Source organism: Rhamphochromis sp. 'chilingali' (assembly GCF_963969265.1).
Source record: "Rhamphochromis sp. 'chilingali' genome assembly, chromosome: 14".
In the NCBI taxonomy this organism is placed as follows: domain Eukaryota; kingdom Metazoa; phylum Chordata; class Actinopteri; order Cichliformes; family Cichlidae; genus Rhamphochromis; species Rhamphochromis sp. 'chilingali'.
In genome coordinates this window covers 14,224,778-14,241,376 of record NC_137941.1, presented here as the reverse complement: position 1 = coordinate 14,241,376, position 16,599 = coordinate 14,224,778, and the positions used below count along the sequence as shown (strand labels likewise).

At 41.5% G+C, this 16,599-nt stretch overlaps 1 protein-coding gene across 1 annotated transcript; it reads right to left on the bottom strand.

The window, feature by feature from the left end:
• Window positions 1-356: 356 nt before the first annotated feature.
• LOC308409931 (sacsin-like) lies at window positions 357-8,235 on the bottom strand (the record flags this gene model as incomplete). Its single annotated transcript, XM_080902926.1, has 3 exons — window positions 357-3,832; window positions 4,346-5,525; window positions 7,399-8,235. 3 exons carry the CDS (start codon window positions 8,233-8,235, stop codon window positions 357-359), a joined length of 5,493 nt encoding a protein of 1,830 aa, XP_080759052.1.
• Window positions 8,236-16,599: the final 8,364 nt, after the last annotated feature.

Below are 16,599 nucleotides of genomic sequence, written 5' to 3'. Positions count from 1 at the left end.
CCAGCAGATGGTTCAGTGATTCTGCTGCAACTCAAAGATGTCAACAAACTTAATCAAGAAGAATATTTGATTTTTTGTTTTCAGAACAAAACCATACATTGAATATCTCAAAGTCAGGAAAGCTGAAGTAAATATTTCTAAATGTATATAAAAACACTAGTGAGTAAATAGCATTGACACAAATAAAAACATTTTTCATTTAATGTTTTCTGTGATTATTACTGTGAAAAATTAGACAACTTGAAATGATTTTGGTTGTGATGCTAAATAATATTTCAGCTTTAGATTGTAGAAATCATCTGTTTAACATGTCAAAACACAGTCACAGTAATTGATAGTCCATCTGTCTTAAATCCTTAATTCACATATGCTTCTATTTTATTAAGGAGCTCTGATGCCTTGTTCAGTGCCAGCATTTCATTCTCTGATCTGAATTGTCCGTTCGGTATGTGAGGATATGGATGGCAGTTGGGATATTGAGTCCTTTTGGGATCCACCCCGAGTGTCTGCAGGTTTTTCACAATCTCAGGCAGATCTCTCAGTTGGAGGCTGTAGTGGGAAACTTGTGCAGCAGTGGCTGAAATTGAGCTGCTGTTGGGGTGTTGTCCATTTTTTTTATAGCATGCTGCTATGAGAGACTTTTCCAGTGCTTGATGGACCTTAAACAGACACCACTCTGTGCTCCCTCCACCAGTGTCTTTGTGAGCTGCATTGAGATCACAGCGAGCCTGTCTACACCAGCGGCTGGCCTCTTCTCTGTCTGGCCTTGGGACATTTTCATTGTGGGTCCAGAAGTTGTAGGAACCTCTATAGCCTCTAGAGAACCTCTCTCGACTGTTTCTGTGATACCTGGCCTCCTGATTCCACTGTTGATAGAAGCCTCTGAAATTTGTATTTCTGCTTGAAAAGGTCGAGCCTGCAGCTTTGGGTTTGCTGAGCTCATCAATTCGATTCTGTAAATATTTGAATGCCTCACTGGCGAGAGACTGGCAATCCGGATTTTTGTCAGGGTGCCACCTGAGGTACAGTCTCTTGATGGCTTTGTGCCTCTCCTCCTCAGGAAGCCTCCAGATCTCTGTCAAACATTTATCAATTTCCCTTTTAGCTTCCTCAACAGAGGCCGGTAAAGAATTTGTTGATAATTCAGAAGAATGTGGCACAGCTCCTGTCAGTGGTTCCAGCTCCATGCAAGTGTTTTCTTCTGGTTTTAGCGTCTTCTTCTGTGGTTCTGGCTCCATGCATTTCCTCCTTTCTGTTTTTACCTTCTTTTCTCGTTTAAACTGAAACAGATCAACACAGCTGACTTCAATGGGCTCATCTTCTCCAATATCTACTTTGTATCTCCATGAATATCGTCCATTGTGACCAGGCAGTTCTTCAACAATAACTGTATAAATGTACTTGTCATCAATGCTGTAGCCAACATATTCCCCCTCTTCAAAGTTGTTGAGGACATTCATGTCCAAACAATCATGCCATTCTCCTGGAACTTCTGTCCCAGGGGCTGCTGGACTAAAAGAGGAACTTTCAGTTTCAGCACTGTCACGGATCTGATTTTTAGCCAGAGTTTTCCGAACATCTTGCAGATCATTACACATGAGGAGTTGTCCCAGCACTGGAAGATGAACCGATGCAATTCTGTTTCCTAAAAGAACATTAATCTCTTTTGTCAATGTTGTAATGACTTCATTTATCACTTTGAGAGCCATGTCATCATTGTGCTTTAAGTAAAAGGTACACCCTTGTTGCCCTCGTTCCACAAAAACATCAGTTTCTTCATCAGTTTTAGCAAGTGGCTGTTTATTGAGCCAGAGTGTTGTTTCCAACGTTTTGCAGCAGATAATTTGTATACTGCCAAAAATCTTCTCACATATGTTAGAAGCATCTTCTTGTGTTATTTTGCCTTGCAACTGCTCTCTAATAAGACAAATGAATCCATATTTAAAGGCTCCTGAGGAGAGATGTTTAGCAAACCATCCACTAAATTCACAGCCAGTCCCAAGTTCACAACGCTGCATCTCTGATTCCACAACTCTTTCCTCTGTGAACTCAGACAGCATCTTTGGCTGAAACTTCTGAGGCAGCAGTTGCAACAGCTGATGATGCTTGTATTTGTCGTTGCCCAAATGACATTCACTGAGTTTCTCAAGCAGCAGGAACTTGTTCTCCAGCGCTTCTTCCAACCTTTTGGTCTCAAACACTGTGTCGTTGTAGCAGAGTGTGGATGATGGGTATAATTTACCATCTACTGCAGGAAGATAAAGAGTCTCCACATATTCAAGAAGCTTCTGGTTTCCCTGAGCATTGATTAACTTAAACAACTGCTCAACAGCTCGTTTCACAGTTCTCAGCTGGTTCGAATGTAGTTTCTGTTTATCACAGGAATCAGCGTAAACTGCTGCCAAAACATTACAATATTGTTCTGCAGTAGCTTCGTTCGTCACACCAATTTTCTGAAAGAACGGTGCATACATTGCATCTTCTGGAGTAATCTTGTACAGATATGGTCTGAAGTCCAGATCATAGGAGAGCGACAGACACACGTCATCAGGCCTCACAAGTTTTGTGTCTTTTTCAACCAACACAACAGGAAGACCAGCCAGCTGGTTTCCTTCAAATCTTTTTGCTTGCAGGTAAGTGTAGGAACTTCTGAACACTTTAGCTCGTGTTTTGATCAGCTGGTCAGTTTCACATGGTGACTGACAGATGTTTCTTATGTTACTGGCTACACAGTTTGGAGGTGGTTCTTCATGAGCTCCAACATTTTTTATCATTTTCTGAAGACCTTGTGACATAAATGGTAGGTCTATAATTGGCAGGTCTATAATTGGCATTGAGGTCCAAATCAAATCTTGATGCTCTGGATTTTTGTCAATCAAAGAGCCTCTAATTTTCACAGTAGTTCCTTCAGCAGCAAATGGTTGGTGGTAGTTGGACAGTTCTTTTCGAATTATCACTGGAAAAATGAATTTGATGTCGGCAATCCTCTCCAACAAATTTTGCTTTTTAGTTTTGATGTTGCATGCTTTATTTAAGACTTCCCTGAAAAGTAGTGATGATTTCTGTTTCATGTCTTTGAGTCTTCTGTTAACTTTTGCTTCTGATTCAAGCTGGTATGCAAAATTTATTATCTCGTCCGCGGACACAACATGCTTCATTCCCAGTTCTCTGACCAGCTCTTTTGCTTTTTCTGTTGTGTAGTCATCTCCTTCACAAAGCTCAGTCCAAAATGTCTCAGGAACAAATCTCTCGTGGGGCAACATTCGTTTGTACAGCTCCACACTTTCATCAAAGTAGTATGATGCAGGCTCCAGTCTACCTTGAGAACTGCGAATCAGTTTCACTGTCTTCAGTGAGGAGATGATAATTTTTCTTTCCTTCAACGAATAATCTAGTGACAGCAACAGTTTGAGGCTGTGAAGAATCTGTGTCTCTGTGAGTTGGTGTACAGCAGGCAGAATGAACTTCATGAAATACTCCAAATCATCCAGGACCTGAATGTTGAGTGTTTCTGACAGCATGTAGTTCTCAGAGTTCTGTTTGAGAAAGATGCTGCTGTTTTGGGGTAGGTTAAACAAATCTGGAAACATGACTGAATATTTGATTTTGAGGATGAAAACCTTCTTAGGTCCATCAATCCTCACTCGTTCACCATGTGTTGTTTCAAATATTGGTAAGGATTTGAGCTTCCTCACATACTCTTGGTTGACTTTGGACTTGGATAATCCTAATTGCAGGAACATCTGAAACTCTTTCATATTATCATTTGAAAGGTGGGAAAACTCTGAGCGATTAATTTTGTACACTTGATCCAACACTGAGCTTTGATCATCTACATCAAGAAGTTCATCTTGTAGACATGAATATATCCATCGGTCCATCTCAGAGAAGAAAACATGATCAAACCTCATAAAACCAAGTTTGAAGAGGATGCCTGATATGTCTTTGTGTTTCTGTGAGGCAAACACAACACTTGACATGTGTTTCATTGTTTGCAGGAAGAGCTTGTTGTTCAACCTTGGATACACAACAGGTAAAATATAGCAGTCACTGAAGAGTTTCCTCACATAATTTAATGTCAGACTGGACTCGTCATCTCTAGATGTTGGCGGTTTAATTTCATTCATTATGAACTTCCAAAGTAATTTTAGCCACTTCAATATTTTCTCATTGGGGACATGAAAACCACTGTGTGGATCAATGTCACAGTCATAAAGAAGATGCTGAATTAATGGTTTCAGATATTTCTCTGAGTGGTGCAAAGTCATATTTCTGACAAGTTTTAATCTTTGAAGAAGGTCAGTGTGCCAAATGTTGATTTGATAATCTGCAAATTGAGCCTAGCAGTCAAAGAAGAGATCTTCATACCTTGATATCCACGTGGGTGTTTGGGAGTTGAAGAGTCTTAAAACTTTATCTCTTGTGAGAAGAAGTGGAAGGCCATTGAGTAAATTCTGTGTGACCTTTTGTGAGGAGAAATCTTTTAAACAAAAACTCAGGAGCTCTGAACATCTTTTCTCATCTTTGATCAAAGTAGCACTTATGGGTAAAGGCAAATCCTCATCTGTTTGGGTTGGATCATTTAGAGGTTTTGCTCGTAGGAAAGTCTGCACAGTGGAGGGACTGACCTCTTTCACTTCAACCCCAGCAGATCTGAAACTTGTCCAAATCCTCTGCATGTTTGTGGAATAAGGAACCAGCTTCATTCCAAGATCTTCCAAAATGTTATTCAGCTTGAAATTTCCCAAGGTTGTCAAGTAAGGTGCCTCAGTTGAGTCTGTTTCGCTGACATTACACCAGTCAAATGAGTATTCTTTAATTTTTTTATCTGCAATTTTCCGTGTTGAGCTCTTCATCACAGGGATTACATCAAGGCCTTTTTCTTTCAGTGATCTGTATACTTCATGTATCATTTCATGCCAGTCTGGGCAAACATCCTTGGACACAGTTGGCCAAAAACACAAGTATTCTGTTCTGAAACATGATTCAATCCTTGCAAGGGAAACTTTCTTGACTGTGATCATTCGCCTGATGTAATGCAGGAGGTCTGCATAAAGCGGAGCAATGGCGTTCTGTTTCAAAATCTCATTCCAGTTGGATTTCTTACTCTTCCCATCTTCTTTCCAAAGGCTTCTCCTGGCAGAATCAACCTCAAAGTTTCCATTGACATGTACTGGCAGTCCAGTTTTCCCTGGCAAAGGAAGTGAACAAAAGGCTTCTCCTTTAAAATCCATGACGCTGGATCCTTTTGTGTTCACACGTGCAGCTAATGATGCTTGGGGAAGTTTGTCTGACAGTTTTAAATCGTAGCTGTCTTTGAAGGAGCCAAATTGTTCTGCAACAATCCATGTAGTTTGTCTTTTATCTGAGGTGGAAATCACAGTTTCATAGAAAGTCTTGTGCGGTGTTGGTTTGTCTGATTGCAGTGCATTTTGTAAATGTTTGACAAAAGCATCTTTTTCTTCCCGACTTTTCTGTGGCAGATTTTTTTCAACCTCAAAGATGGTTTTAAGTCTGTCATGGTCCTGGGCCATGTGGGCCCAGTATTCTTAGTTTTCATGTATCTTTGTATTTTGTTCTTTATTTAGGCCATGCTTCCTGGGTTGATCTGTTACGTTGTTCCTTATGTGTTTTCCCTTCGTGACTCTTACCCCCTGTGTGCCCCTCTGTGTATTTATGAGCCCTCGTCTCTCTTTGTGCTTTATTCTATGTTTTCCCCAGCCCGTTATGTCTGCGTTCTCCCCGTGCTCTCTCTCCTCCTGTTTGAACCTCTGTGTACTTCCTGCTTTACTTTGCCCATCTCCCATCAGTGTTACGTTCACTCCTGCCGTGTCTTGTTATGATTATCAGTGTCACCTGTGTTCCCCGTGTGCATCCACTTCCCCTGATCATCCCTCATGTGTATTTAGTCTCTGTGTTTCGTACAGTCTGTGTCGCGTCGTCTGTGTTCCCACCCTCCGTGTTTCCATGCCCGGTCTATTGTATTCCAAGTCATAGCCTTACCTTAGTTTATTCCCAGTTTAGGTTTCTGTTTAGTTATTGCTCTTGTGCTGCCCTTATTCTGGTTTGCTTCTTTTGTATCCATCAGCCACAATAAAAGGTTCGCTTTTTGTTTAAGTTCACTTCCGTGTCACTCGTGTCTGCACCTGAGTCCTCCACGCACTCTCCACACGGTCTGCCACAGCGGACCGTGACAGTACGACGCGACCATGTCGGACTCAGCGGACATTTCGGAGGAGGTGGGAGAGGAGCTGAACAGGCTCTGCCGCGTTATGGATCGCATCATCGGATGCACGGATCCGAGAGTGGTTTCCACGGGATTGGCGGCCGTGGACGCCATTATGTTGCGGGAGCCGCGGTTGCCTCGTCGAGGCATTTGACTCCCTGGGCCCCCTGAAGGAGGAGCTTCGTGCCCGTGCGCTGGCCCAGAGGGTCCTGGATGCCGCCTCAGCATCCACACCTCCACCCCGTAAACGGGTGTCGGTGCCGCTGCCTCATGAGCCAGAGGCTGCGACAGGGGGAACGCTGAGGCCCACTTCCACTCAGCCATCGCCTCACCGTGGATCGGCTTCCTCGTTTCCGCCACCGTCATGCTGCACTAACCGGCACACGGAGGCGGTGGAGGCCATAGACTTCGGGGACGATGAGCGTCAGCAGGTGTTACGGGCTTATCGGGAGGACGAGCTCCGGTGGAAACCCTGGCTCATCCCAGAGGAGGAACTCTCACCTGCTGCACCGCCTACCAGCCGCTCGCCGTCTCCAACCCGCTCAGACTTCGCTTCCCCTGCCTCGCCGTTAGCGAGGATATGGGCAGAGGAGGGTGTTGCCGCTACGCCACCCTCTGCAGTGGTGGCATCAGCGCCCATCGCGCCAGCTACCAGAAGGGGGCGGCGCTGGCGCCGCCGTTGCACCGCACTAACTCCGGTGAGTGACTGCGTTTTTGCGCCTCACGTCCCTTCTATGAAGCAGAGTGAGATGAGTGTTGATTTGCCGGGACCGGAGACTATAACGGAATTGGGCTCCAGAGCTGAAAGAACTGTGTGTAACTGTTTTGAAGGAGCACACAACGAAACCACAGACCATGTTCTTGTCTCTGTAGAATCCAGGACTTTTTCTAGCGTTGCTCTCATAGTCGTACCACATGAAGCCCAGGTTCATGAGACAGCGAAAGGGATTCACACGTCGACTGTACAGTCTGCTTCTGAGCCTGCTAGGAATGGCGTGAGCTTTCTCTCCGCCTCAGACTGTTATCTACTGCAGCAAACTCGTACAGCCGAGACGGAGTGTTACCCCCGCGTGCAGATCGTAGTGGAGTCTAGTTCCGTATTCCCTGATGGTGGGATTGCAGACAGTGCTCAAGACCAAATGCACAGGACCGTGACAAAGTCCTCCTGAATCTTCACTGATTTCATGGACTTTGATTTTGCAGATGTTTTTCAGAAAGAGAATTAGTCCTTCAGGATCTTCAGACAGGGCAGAGCACAGTTCTTTCATGTCGCGGTCAGTGACTCCTTGCTGTGATATTTTGGAGGTGTTTGCATTTGTACCCATTCTCAGAGGTAATCTGAACATGGTGCCGTCTTTAAGAGAAAATTTGTCTGGAAGAAAGGATTTGTAGACATCTACGTACATTTCTTTGAAAGTGTCAGTTAGTTTATAGCCAATGCCATATCGCTGGTTATTTGAATGATTTTCAATGTATTTTTGATTGGGGTCAGAAATGCAAAGTACTTCATCTCCTGTAAGGATCGAAGGACAGTCAGTCAGATGGTAAACAGAGTTGAATCCAACTCCGTACATCCCTATCTTCCCTGGGGTGTTGTGCTTTCCTCCCTCTCCCAGCTGTTGAATTCCCTTAATGTCAGCATCTGAAAACACTTTGTTGTTGAACACACAAAGTGCTGGACCCTGGAGATTGTTCCATTTCTTCCCAAATGTTTTTACTTTTCCATGTTGTCTTTTGTCCCAGATGAAGTGAATTTCTGTTGCTTCTGCATCATCAGCATTTTGGATGAGCTCTTTAAGGATATCCTTCTTTGATGGATAGGCTGAAATTATGTTTTTAATATGAACAGTGAGTTCTTCCTTCTGTTCAAAGTCAAAAGCTAATGGTGAAAGGTCATCAAATGTGTGATTTTCCAAAGTATGATGCCTGGTTGTTTTGATTCCAAGGTGGCAAGCCATCACACGTGGGATATTCTCGTGACACAATGTGACACCTGAAGTGAGTGGCATCCATAGCTGGACTGGCCATCGGGCATACCGGGCATTTGCCCGGTGGGCCGCTGGCGATTTTTTTGTTTTTATGGGCCGATGGATTTTTTTTATTTTTTTTTAGGAAGGGTATATATAATGAAAGGTGTTGGATTGGCCAATTGGTCATGATCGACTCTGGGCTGGACCAATTACAGCCGAGGAGGCCGAATGCACCCGCCCCCTTGTTTAACAATCACGTGGTTTTCGCGCATTGCATGCCGGGAATTAGTGGCAAAACAATCCAAGTACCGCATCAAATGCAAGCATTTGCAGCACCGCAAAACGTTCATTCTCTGGTTCCAATACCTTCTTGTTTTTTCTTTGCCGCACAAAAAAGGAATGTACAAAACAAAAGGAGAACAATGCCGGTCCGTACAAAGACAGACTCGACGAAAAGACAAAGAAAAGATACGAGGAAAAAATCAAAGGAGTGAAAGGGTCAGACCCTTACGAGCACGCAGAGGGACAAAATACGTTAGCGTGCTGCCCAACTTTCACCACGCTCAGATTTATAATCATACGGTTCTTGGAGTGAGTGCATACACTCATGAAGTTTAGTAACTTCAGGTCACTGCAACAAGCCCAGGTACAGTTTACCGACGGATGGGTACAGGACCTTGAAATGCACCGTGTAGAACGAAAGACCATCGTACATATCATAAGTTTACCAGTCTCACAAATCGTCTTCATAAATACACATTCGTTAACCGTTTATTAATATAACCTTTGAGCTCAACGGTAATTAATTAGTAGTGGAAATAATTTCTGGTAGCATTACAGAAATGTAGCAGTGACAATAATACTGTATGCTGTAATCGCACTGGACAATTAGTGATACAAAACAACTGTTTTACTCTGTGAATAAAAGTATATGTTTTTGTCAATGTACCATAATAACAGAAGCGAAACGCAATATTGTGTCAGGACAATTTACTATTTATGCACAATAAATAAAGGAGCATAGCGCGACAATTTCTGTTCAGCGCCAGACTTGCTTGTAACCTATATCACCAATTATGTTATGAAAAATGACGTATTAACTACTACAAAACACTGACCTTTGTGGGAATGCTTGGAGCACACTAACATGTGAGCTGGAGTGTTCTGGGACGTTATATTTGGTATATCCAGACCATCCGTCGGCTCTTACTTCGGAAACATGGCTTAAAAAATTCTCTTCAACGACGTAATCCGATAAAAAAAACCCGATCTCTTTACCCGTCGGCTTCCTGTGGCTCTCATGCGACCGGCTATTGCAGTTAATAATAACAGCTTCTTGCCATTTTTTGGGTTTCTTTTTATCGCTGTGTAACTGAGTTCAATTGAAAGCCTGCGTGCGCTAGTACCTCTTGCCACAAGTTCCCAGACTTGTGTTTTACCCCTGAATGACGTCACATTTTCAATCTTTATCCTGGTGGGCCGGTCTCTAGTCAAAATGCCCGGGCCGATTTTTTGTCCCAGTCCAGCCTTGAACTCTACCATGGGGCCGTCATTCTTTGCGGTACGCAGGCCATGTGTAAGCACATTGTGTGGGACAGATCCAGGCCATACCAATTTTGCTATGTGGGAGGAATTGTGTAAAAATAGAAACATCATAAAAATGAAAATGAACATAAAGTAAAATGTACTGAAAAGAACATCAGTATGGCCATCATTATTTGCTTGGAAAGTCTAAAGTTCCATGGCTTTGAACAGCCAGAGAACGCAATGCCCGGCTTAGAATGACTAAAAGTAACTTCTTTTAACATTCTGTCATTCTGCCTCCATATCAAACATCCACTAAAAATAGTCATTTGAAAAAAAATATTCGCCACTTTTCATCAGTTTGGGTTCCTCTGTTTATAGCAATTTTTAGAAAAGAACCCAATACCTTTGTCACTATACAGTTGTACAGTGAGATACAGAGCATCTCCTACTCATTGCAAACATGCTGGGAGGGTGGCTCTATCCACCTTAGTGCAGCTGCTGTACCATACTGTGATGCAGTAAGTTAGTAGGCTCTCAATGGGCGAGTGGTGGAAGGGTGAGCTGTAGTCCACAAAGAGCATTCTGGCATAGCTCTGCCGCTGTTCTAGGTGACTCAGCACCGAGTGGAGGGTGATGGCATCTTCTGTGAATCTGTTTGCACGGTATGCAAACTGGTGGGGGTCGAATTCTGGGGGGAGGTAATCCTTGGTGTGCTGAAGGACTAGTCTCTCAAAGCATTTCATGATTACCGGTGTGAGGGCCACAGGGCAATAATAGTTCAGGCTGGTGATGGGAGACTTCTTTGGTACTGGGATGATTGTGGCTGATTTTAGACAGGATGGGATGGCTGCTTCATCCAGTGAGAGGTTGAAGATTCTGGTGGAGATGAGGGTGAGCTGGTGGGCACATGGTCTTAGCACTTTACCACGTATTCCGTCTGGACCGGCCGCCTTCCTGGGGTTCACTGCTAGGAACACACATCTGACATCGTGCTCCGTTACAGTGAATGGAGCGGTGCAGGAACCAGGTGAGGATGAGGATGGGAGCAGGGCTGAGGCAGATGAATGCTGCTGTTGTGGTGTTTCAAAGCGGGCGAAGAAGCTGTTTATTTCCTCTGCTAGCTGCACACTCAGGTTTTCTGTTTTCACAGTTCTGCCTCTGTGGTTTATGATGTCTATTATTCCATGCCATGTGTTGTTGCTGGACAGGTGGGACCCCTTTTCAGGTCAGCTCGAGCAGACCTGTACAGAGCTCTGTCAACAGACCTACAGGGAGTGCAGAATTATTAGGCAAGTTGTATTTTTGAGGAATAATTTTATTATTGAACAACAACCATGTTCTCAATGAACCCAAAAAACTCATTAGCAAAGCTGAATGTTTTTGGAAGTAGTTTTTAGTTTGTTTTTAGTTTTAGCTATTTTAGGGGGATATCTGTGTGTGCAGGTGACTATTACTGTGCATAATTATTAGGTAACTTAACAAAAAACAAATATATACCCATTTCAATTATTTATTTTTACCAGTGAAACCAATATAACATCTCCACATTCACAAATATACATTTCTGACATTCAAAAACAAAACAACAACAAATCAGCGACCAATATAGCCACCTTTCTTTGCAAGGACACTCAAAAGCCTGCCATCCATGGATTCTGTCAGTGTTTTGATCTGTTCACCATCAACATTGCATGCAGCAGTAACCACAGCCTCCCAGACACTGTTCGGAGAGGTGTACTGTTTTCCCTCCTTGTAAATCTCACATTTGATGATGGACCACAGGTTCTCAATTGGGTTCAGATCAGGTGAACAAGGTGGCCATGTCATTAGTGTTTCTTCTTTTATACCCTTTCTTGCCAGCCACGCTGTGGAGTACTTGGACGCGTGTGATGGAGCATTGTCCTGCATGAAAATCATGTTTTTCTTGAAGGATGCAGACTTCTTCCTGTACCACTGCTTGAAGAAGGTGAAAATTGACATAATTCTATTGTATTGACTGTATTGAATTGAATATAAGTTTCCTTTAATTTCTGAGGAATTTTACAGTAAATCTGGATGAAACCTGGCACACAGGTACAGTAGGTGTCCCAGAGAAGGAATCTGTTGAAAGTTGGACCTCAACTACTCAGGATGATTTTTCATGAATTTTTGAAAATTGACATAATTCTATTGTATTGGCTGACTGCATTGGATACAAGTACCCTTTAATTTCTGAGGAGTTCTACAGTAAATCTTGGCTGTAACCTGGCAGACAGGTACAGTAGGTGTCCCGGAGAAGGAATCTGTTGAAATTTGGACCTCAACTACGCAGGATGATTTTTAATGAATTTTTGAAAATTGACATAATTCTATTGTATTGACTGTATTGAATTGAATACAAGTTTCCTTTAATTTCTGAGGAATTCTACAGTAAATCTTGGCTGTAACCTGGCACACAGGTACAGTAGGTGTCCCAGAGGAGGGATGTGTTGAAAGTTGGACATCAACTACTCAGGATGATTTTTAATGAACTTTTGAAAATTGACATAATTCTATTGTACTGACTGTATTAGATTGAATAAATGTTTCCATTAATTTCTGAGGAATTCTACAGTAAATCTGGATGAAACTTGGCACACAGGTACAGTAGGTGTCCCAGAGGAGGGATGTGTTGAAAGTTGGACCTCCACTACTCAGAATGATTTTTAATGAATTTTTGAAAATTGACATAATTCTATTGTATTGACTGTATTGCGTTGAATACAAGTTTCCTGTAATTTCTGAGGAATATTACAGTGAATCTGGATGGAACTTGGCACACAGGTACAGTAGGTGTCCCAGAGAAGTAATCTGTTGAAAGTTGGACCTCAACTACTCAGGATGACTTTTAATGAATTTTTGAAAATTGACATAATTCTATTGTATTGACTGTATTGCGTTGAATACAAGTTTCCTGTAATTTCTGAGGAATATTACAGTGAATCTGGATGGAACTTGGCACACAGGTACAGTAGGTGTCCCAGAGGAGGGATGTGTTGAAAGTTGGACATCAACTACTCAGGATGATTTTTCATGAATTTCTGACATTTCCATAATTGCATTGACTGTACCGGGCTGTTTCATTGTAATTTGTGTGCGCGCATGTGCGTGCGACTGTTCGCGCGCGTGCACGTGTGCGCGGGTATAGGCTTTCAATCGGCACATAAAGCGAAAAGGCGCTACCGTAAAGACTGGTGTAAAAGCGCAAGGAAATTTATGCTGCGGATAAGAGGCGGCTGGCTTGACCGCGGCTCACAAATGACGGCTCACTTTACCGCGGTTTGAAATGCACCGTGTAGAACGAAAGACCATCGTACGAACAAAGGTAAGTTTACCAGTCTCACAAATCGTCTTCATAAATACACATTCGTTAACCGTTTATTAATATAACCTTTGAGCTCAACGGTAATTAATTAGTAGTGGAAATAATTTCTGGTAGCATTACAGAAATGTAGCAGTGACAATAATATTGTATGTTGTAATCGCACTGGGCAATTAGTGATACAAAAAAACCTGTTTTATCCTGTGAATAAAAGTATATGTTTTTGTCAATGTACCATGGTAATAACAGAAGCGAAACGCAATATTGTGTCAGGACAATTCACTATTTATGCACAATAAATAAAGGAGCATAGCGCGACAATTTCTGTTCAGCGCCAGACTTGCTTGTAACCTATATCACCAATTATGTTAAGAAAAATGACGTATTAACTACTACAAAACACTGACCTTTGTGGGAATGCTTGGAGCACACTAACATGTGAGCTGAAGTGTTCTGAGACGTTATATTTGGTATATCCAGACCATCTGTCGGCTCTTACTTCGGAAACATGGCTTAAAAAATTTCTCTTCAACGACGTAATCCGATAAAAAAAAACGATCTCTTTACCCGTCGGCTTCCCGTGGCTGTCATGCGACCGGCTATTGCAGTTAATAATACAACAGCTTCTTGCCATTTTTCGGGTTTCTTTTTATCACTGTGTAACTGAGTTCAATTGAAAGCCTGCGTGCGCTAGTACCTCTTGCCACAAGTTCCCAGAATCCTTTGCGGTTTTACCCCTGAATGACGTCACATTTTCAATCTTTATCCTGGTGGGCCGGTCTCTAGTCAAAATGCCCGGGCCGAATTTTTGTCCCAGTCCAGCCTTGGTTTTCAGGTATCTATATTTTACTTGAGTACTTATTAACTTTTTACTTTTACTCCCTATATTTTAACACAAATATAATTACTTTCTACTTTTTACATTTTCATAACGGACTTGTTACTTTTGGTTAAGCGGTGTCATTTATAACAGAAATGTTTGGGAATGAAAGTGGGTTGAAAGTAGTTCATATGATGTGCTTTAAGAAATTACACATTTTAGTTAGTTTGCAGGACTGTGGTGAATTCACAGTAAAGATCTGTGTTAGACTGATACACAGTGGCTGTGGTTGTGATGGTCAGACTTATGTTACATCAAGTGTAGCAGGGATAAATTTGCATTTAAACTGGTGATGCTTCGATTCATTCACTGAATTCCAACTTTATACTGTCTAGTGTAAACACTGTAGTGTCAGTTTAGGAAATGGAAATCAGTGCATTTAGGCATGTAGACATGGCCAAGATGACCCAGCTAAGTTCAAAGTGAGCATCGGCTGATCTGAGTATTTCAGAAACTGCTGATCTACTGGGATTTTCCCAGACAACCATCTCTGGAAGGACAAAAGTAGAATTAGCAAGCCTGAAAGAACTCCTCTAAAGCAGAGGAAAGCTTACAGTCTTTACTTGACTGTGTACAGAAAAAGAAAAGATGGATTTTAAGCCTGGTTACCTCATTTACCTTTTTACTCTGTACATTTTTATGCCTCAACCTGCATAATTTGTGTCTACTACATTAATGTATTGTACTGACCTCTTGTGGTAAGATCGAATCATGTAACTGCTGTGCTGTCTTATTTGTCAGTTACTGCCTTATGATGACTCTGAATGTCTCAATGTCAGCGACCTCTATCTCTGTATTTGATCACCGCTCTACAAAGGCACTATATTTTTTTGTACTATGATCAATTTACACATGTACTCTGCATACTGCAACAGAGCATTGGTCTTTTCAGCCATTTCAGAACTGCTGTGTTTGGAGTGCAATATATGATTTTCCATTTATAATATGTTCCATACTTAATCCTTTTGGAGCTTTTTAGGTTGTTAGGCAGGATAATGGTATCACATTGAATTTAAGGTGTTAAAAATACACAGTAACTGATGCTCATGTTAACAAATAAATAAAAATTTTAATGAGGAGCCACCAAATAAAGTATTTGGAGTAATGCTCAGCAGTTATTTAAACAGGTAATAGTTGGTAGACATGCTATTAAACTTGTGAGAAAATCTGTAGCTTTTTTTTTTGGTACAGAGCCATCATTAAGGTTCCCAAATCACTTTTTTTCCAAATACAATTTCTTATCAAAATGCCTGAAAAAAGATCTGTTGCAGTATGTGAGTGCTCAGGAGTAATAAAGATCAGGTGTAAAGAATAAATTAATAAGACCTATTTATGCTTTACTTACAGGGACATTTGACTAGAACAGAGCTGGAGGCAAATCCATGACGGATACTTTTCCACTCTGTGTTTTTCTATCCAGGTATGAATTTACTGCACTGGCAGTGTGTTTGGGATCATTGTAAGGCTGAAAAATGAAGCTGTTGCCAATCAGACCCTTACCAGATGATACTGCATGCTGGAACAAATCTGACGGTATTTTTCTGTGTTGTTAATTCCACCAGTCCTGACAAGATTGGTGCCTTGTGAGTTGCCAAAGAGTTTTGAACAGTATTGTACACCCTCACATGAATTTAAGATTATTGTCACTATTTAACTGTTCTATATAAATATGCTGGCTTTTTGTTCGAGAATCTTAAGTTTAAACCTCTTTCAAACTCCACAATCACATAATACAATCATGCATGTTTAACGTATGTAAGTTACATCCAATATTTTTCTGGTCAGGTACGACAAACCCACCTGGGTAATCTGCAGTTTCCCTGGTGGGTTTTCCTTTTCTCATTTGTGAAAGATTAAATTGCTGATATCCACAGAAAGTTTAAGTTTGGATAAAATAAAAAATTGTGAATAAATTAAGCAAATTCTATAGTGACTCTATTTCACACATGCTTTAGTATAAGCAATTATTAATGAATTAAACTTTAAAGTTATAAAGACATTTTTTTAATCTAAATAGTTATTTTTGTCATGCATTAATTTATGATGGACACATTTTGAATTTGATGGCAAGGAAAATAAGGTGCTTTGTAAACCGTATAGAGTAACTTTTAGAGGTGAAAACACAAAAAACTTTTATTATACTTTTTTTTACTCACCTTGATCAACTTTAGATTTATATACACCTAAACTCTTTTAGTTTAACAAAGATGTGGAGTAGTGTTAATATTTATTGCAAAGCTCTTTTCTTTCTTTTTTCTTCTTCCTGATTTTATGGTCATCTGACTTCTCTGTTACACTGATAACAAATACAGCTGACGGTGTAACATGGTAGACTAATGTGCCTGTATTCAGAGGTGTGGACTCGAGTCACATGACTTGGACTCGAGTCAGACTCGAGTCATTAATTTTATGACTTTAGACTTGACTTGAAAAAATGTTCTAAGACTTGTGACTTGACTTGGACTTTTAAACCAATGACCTGGGACTTGAATTGGACTTGAACCGGTTTACTTGAAAAGACTTGATATTTCACCCCAAACATAAAATTTAACATGTATATTATATGGAGATTGAAAATGTGACGTCATTCCGGGGTAGAACCGCAAAGGATTCTGGGAACTCGTGGCAAGAGGTACTAGCGCACGCAGGCTTTCAA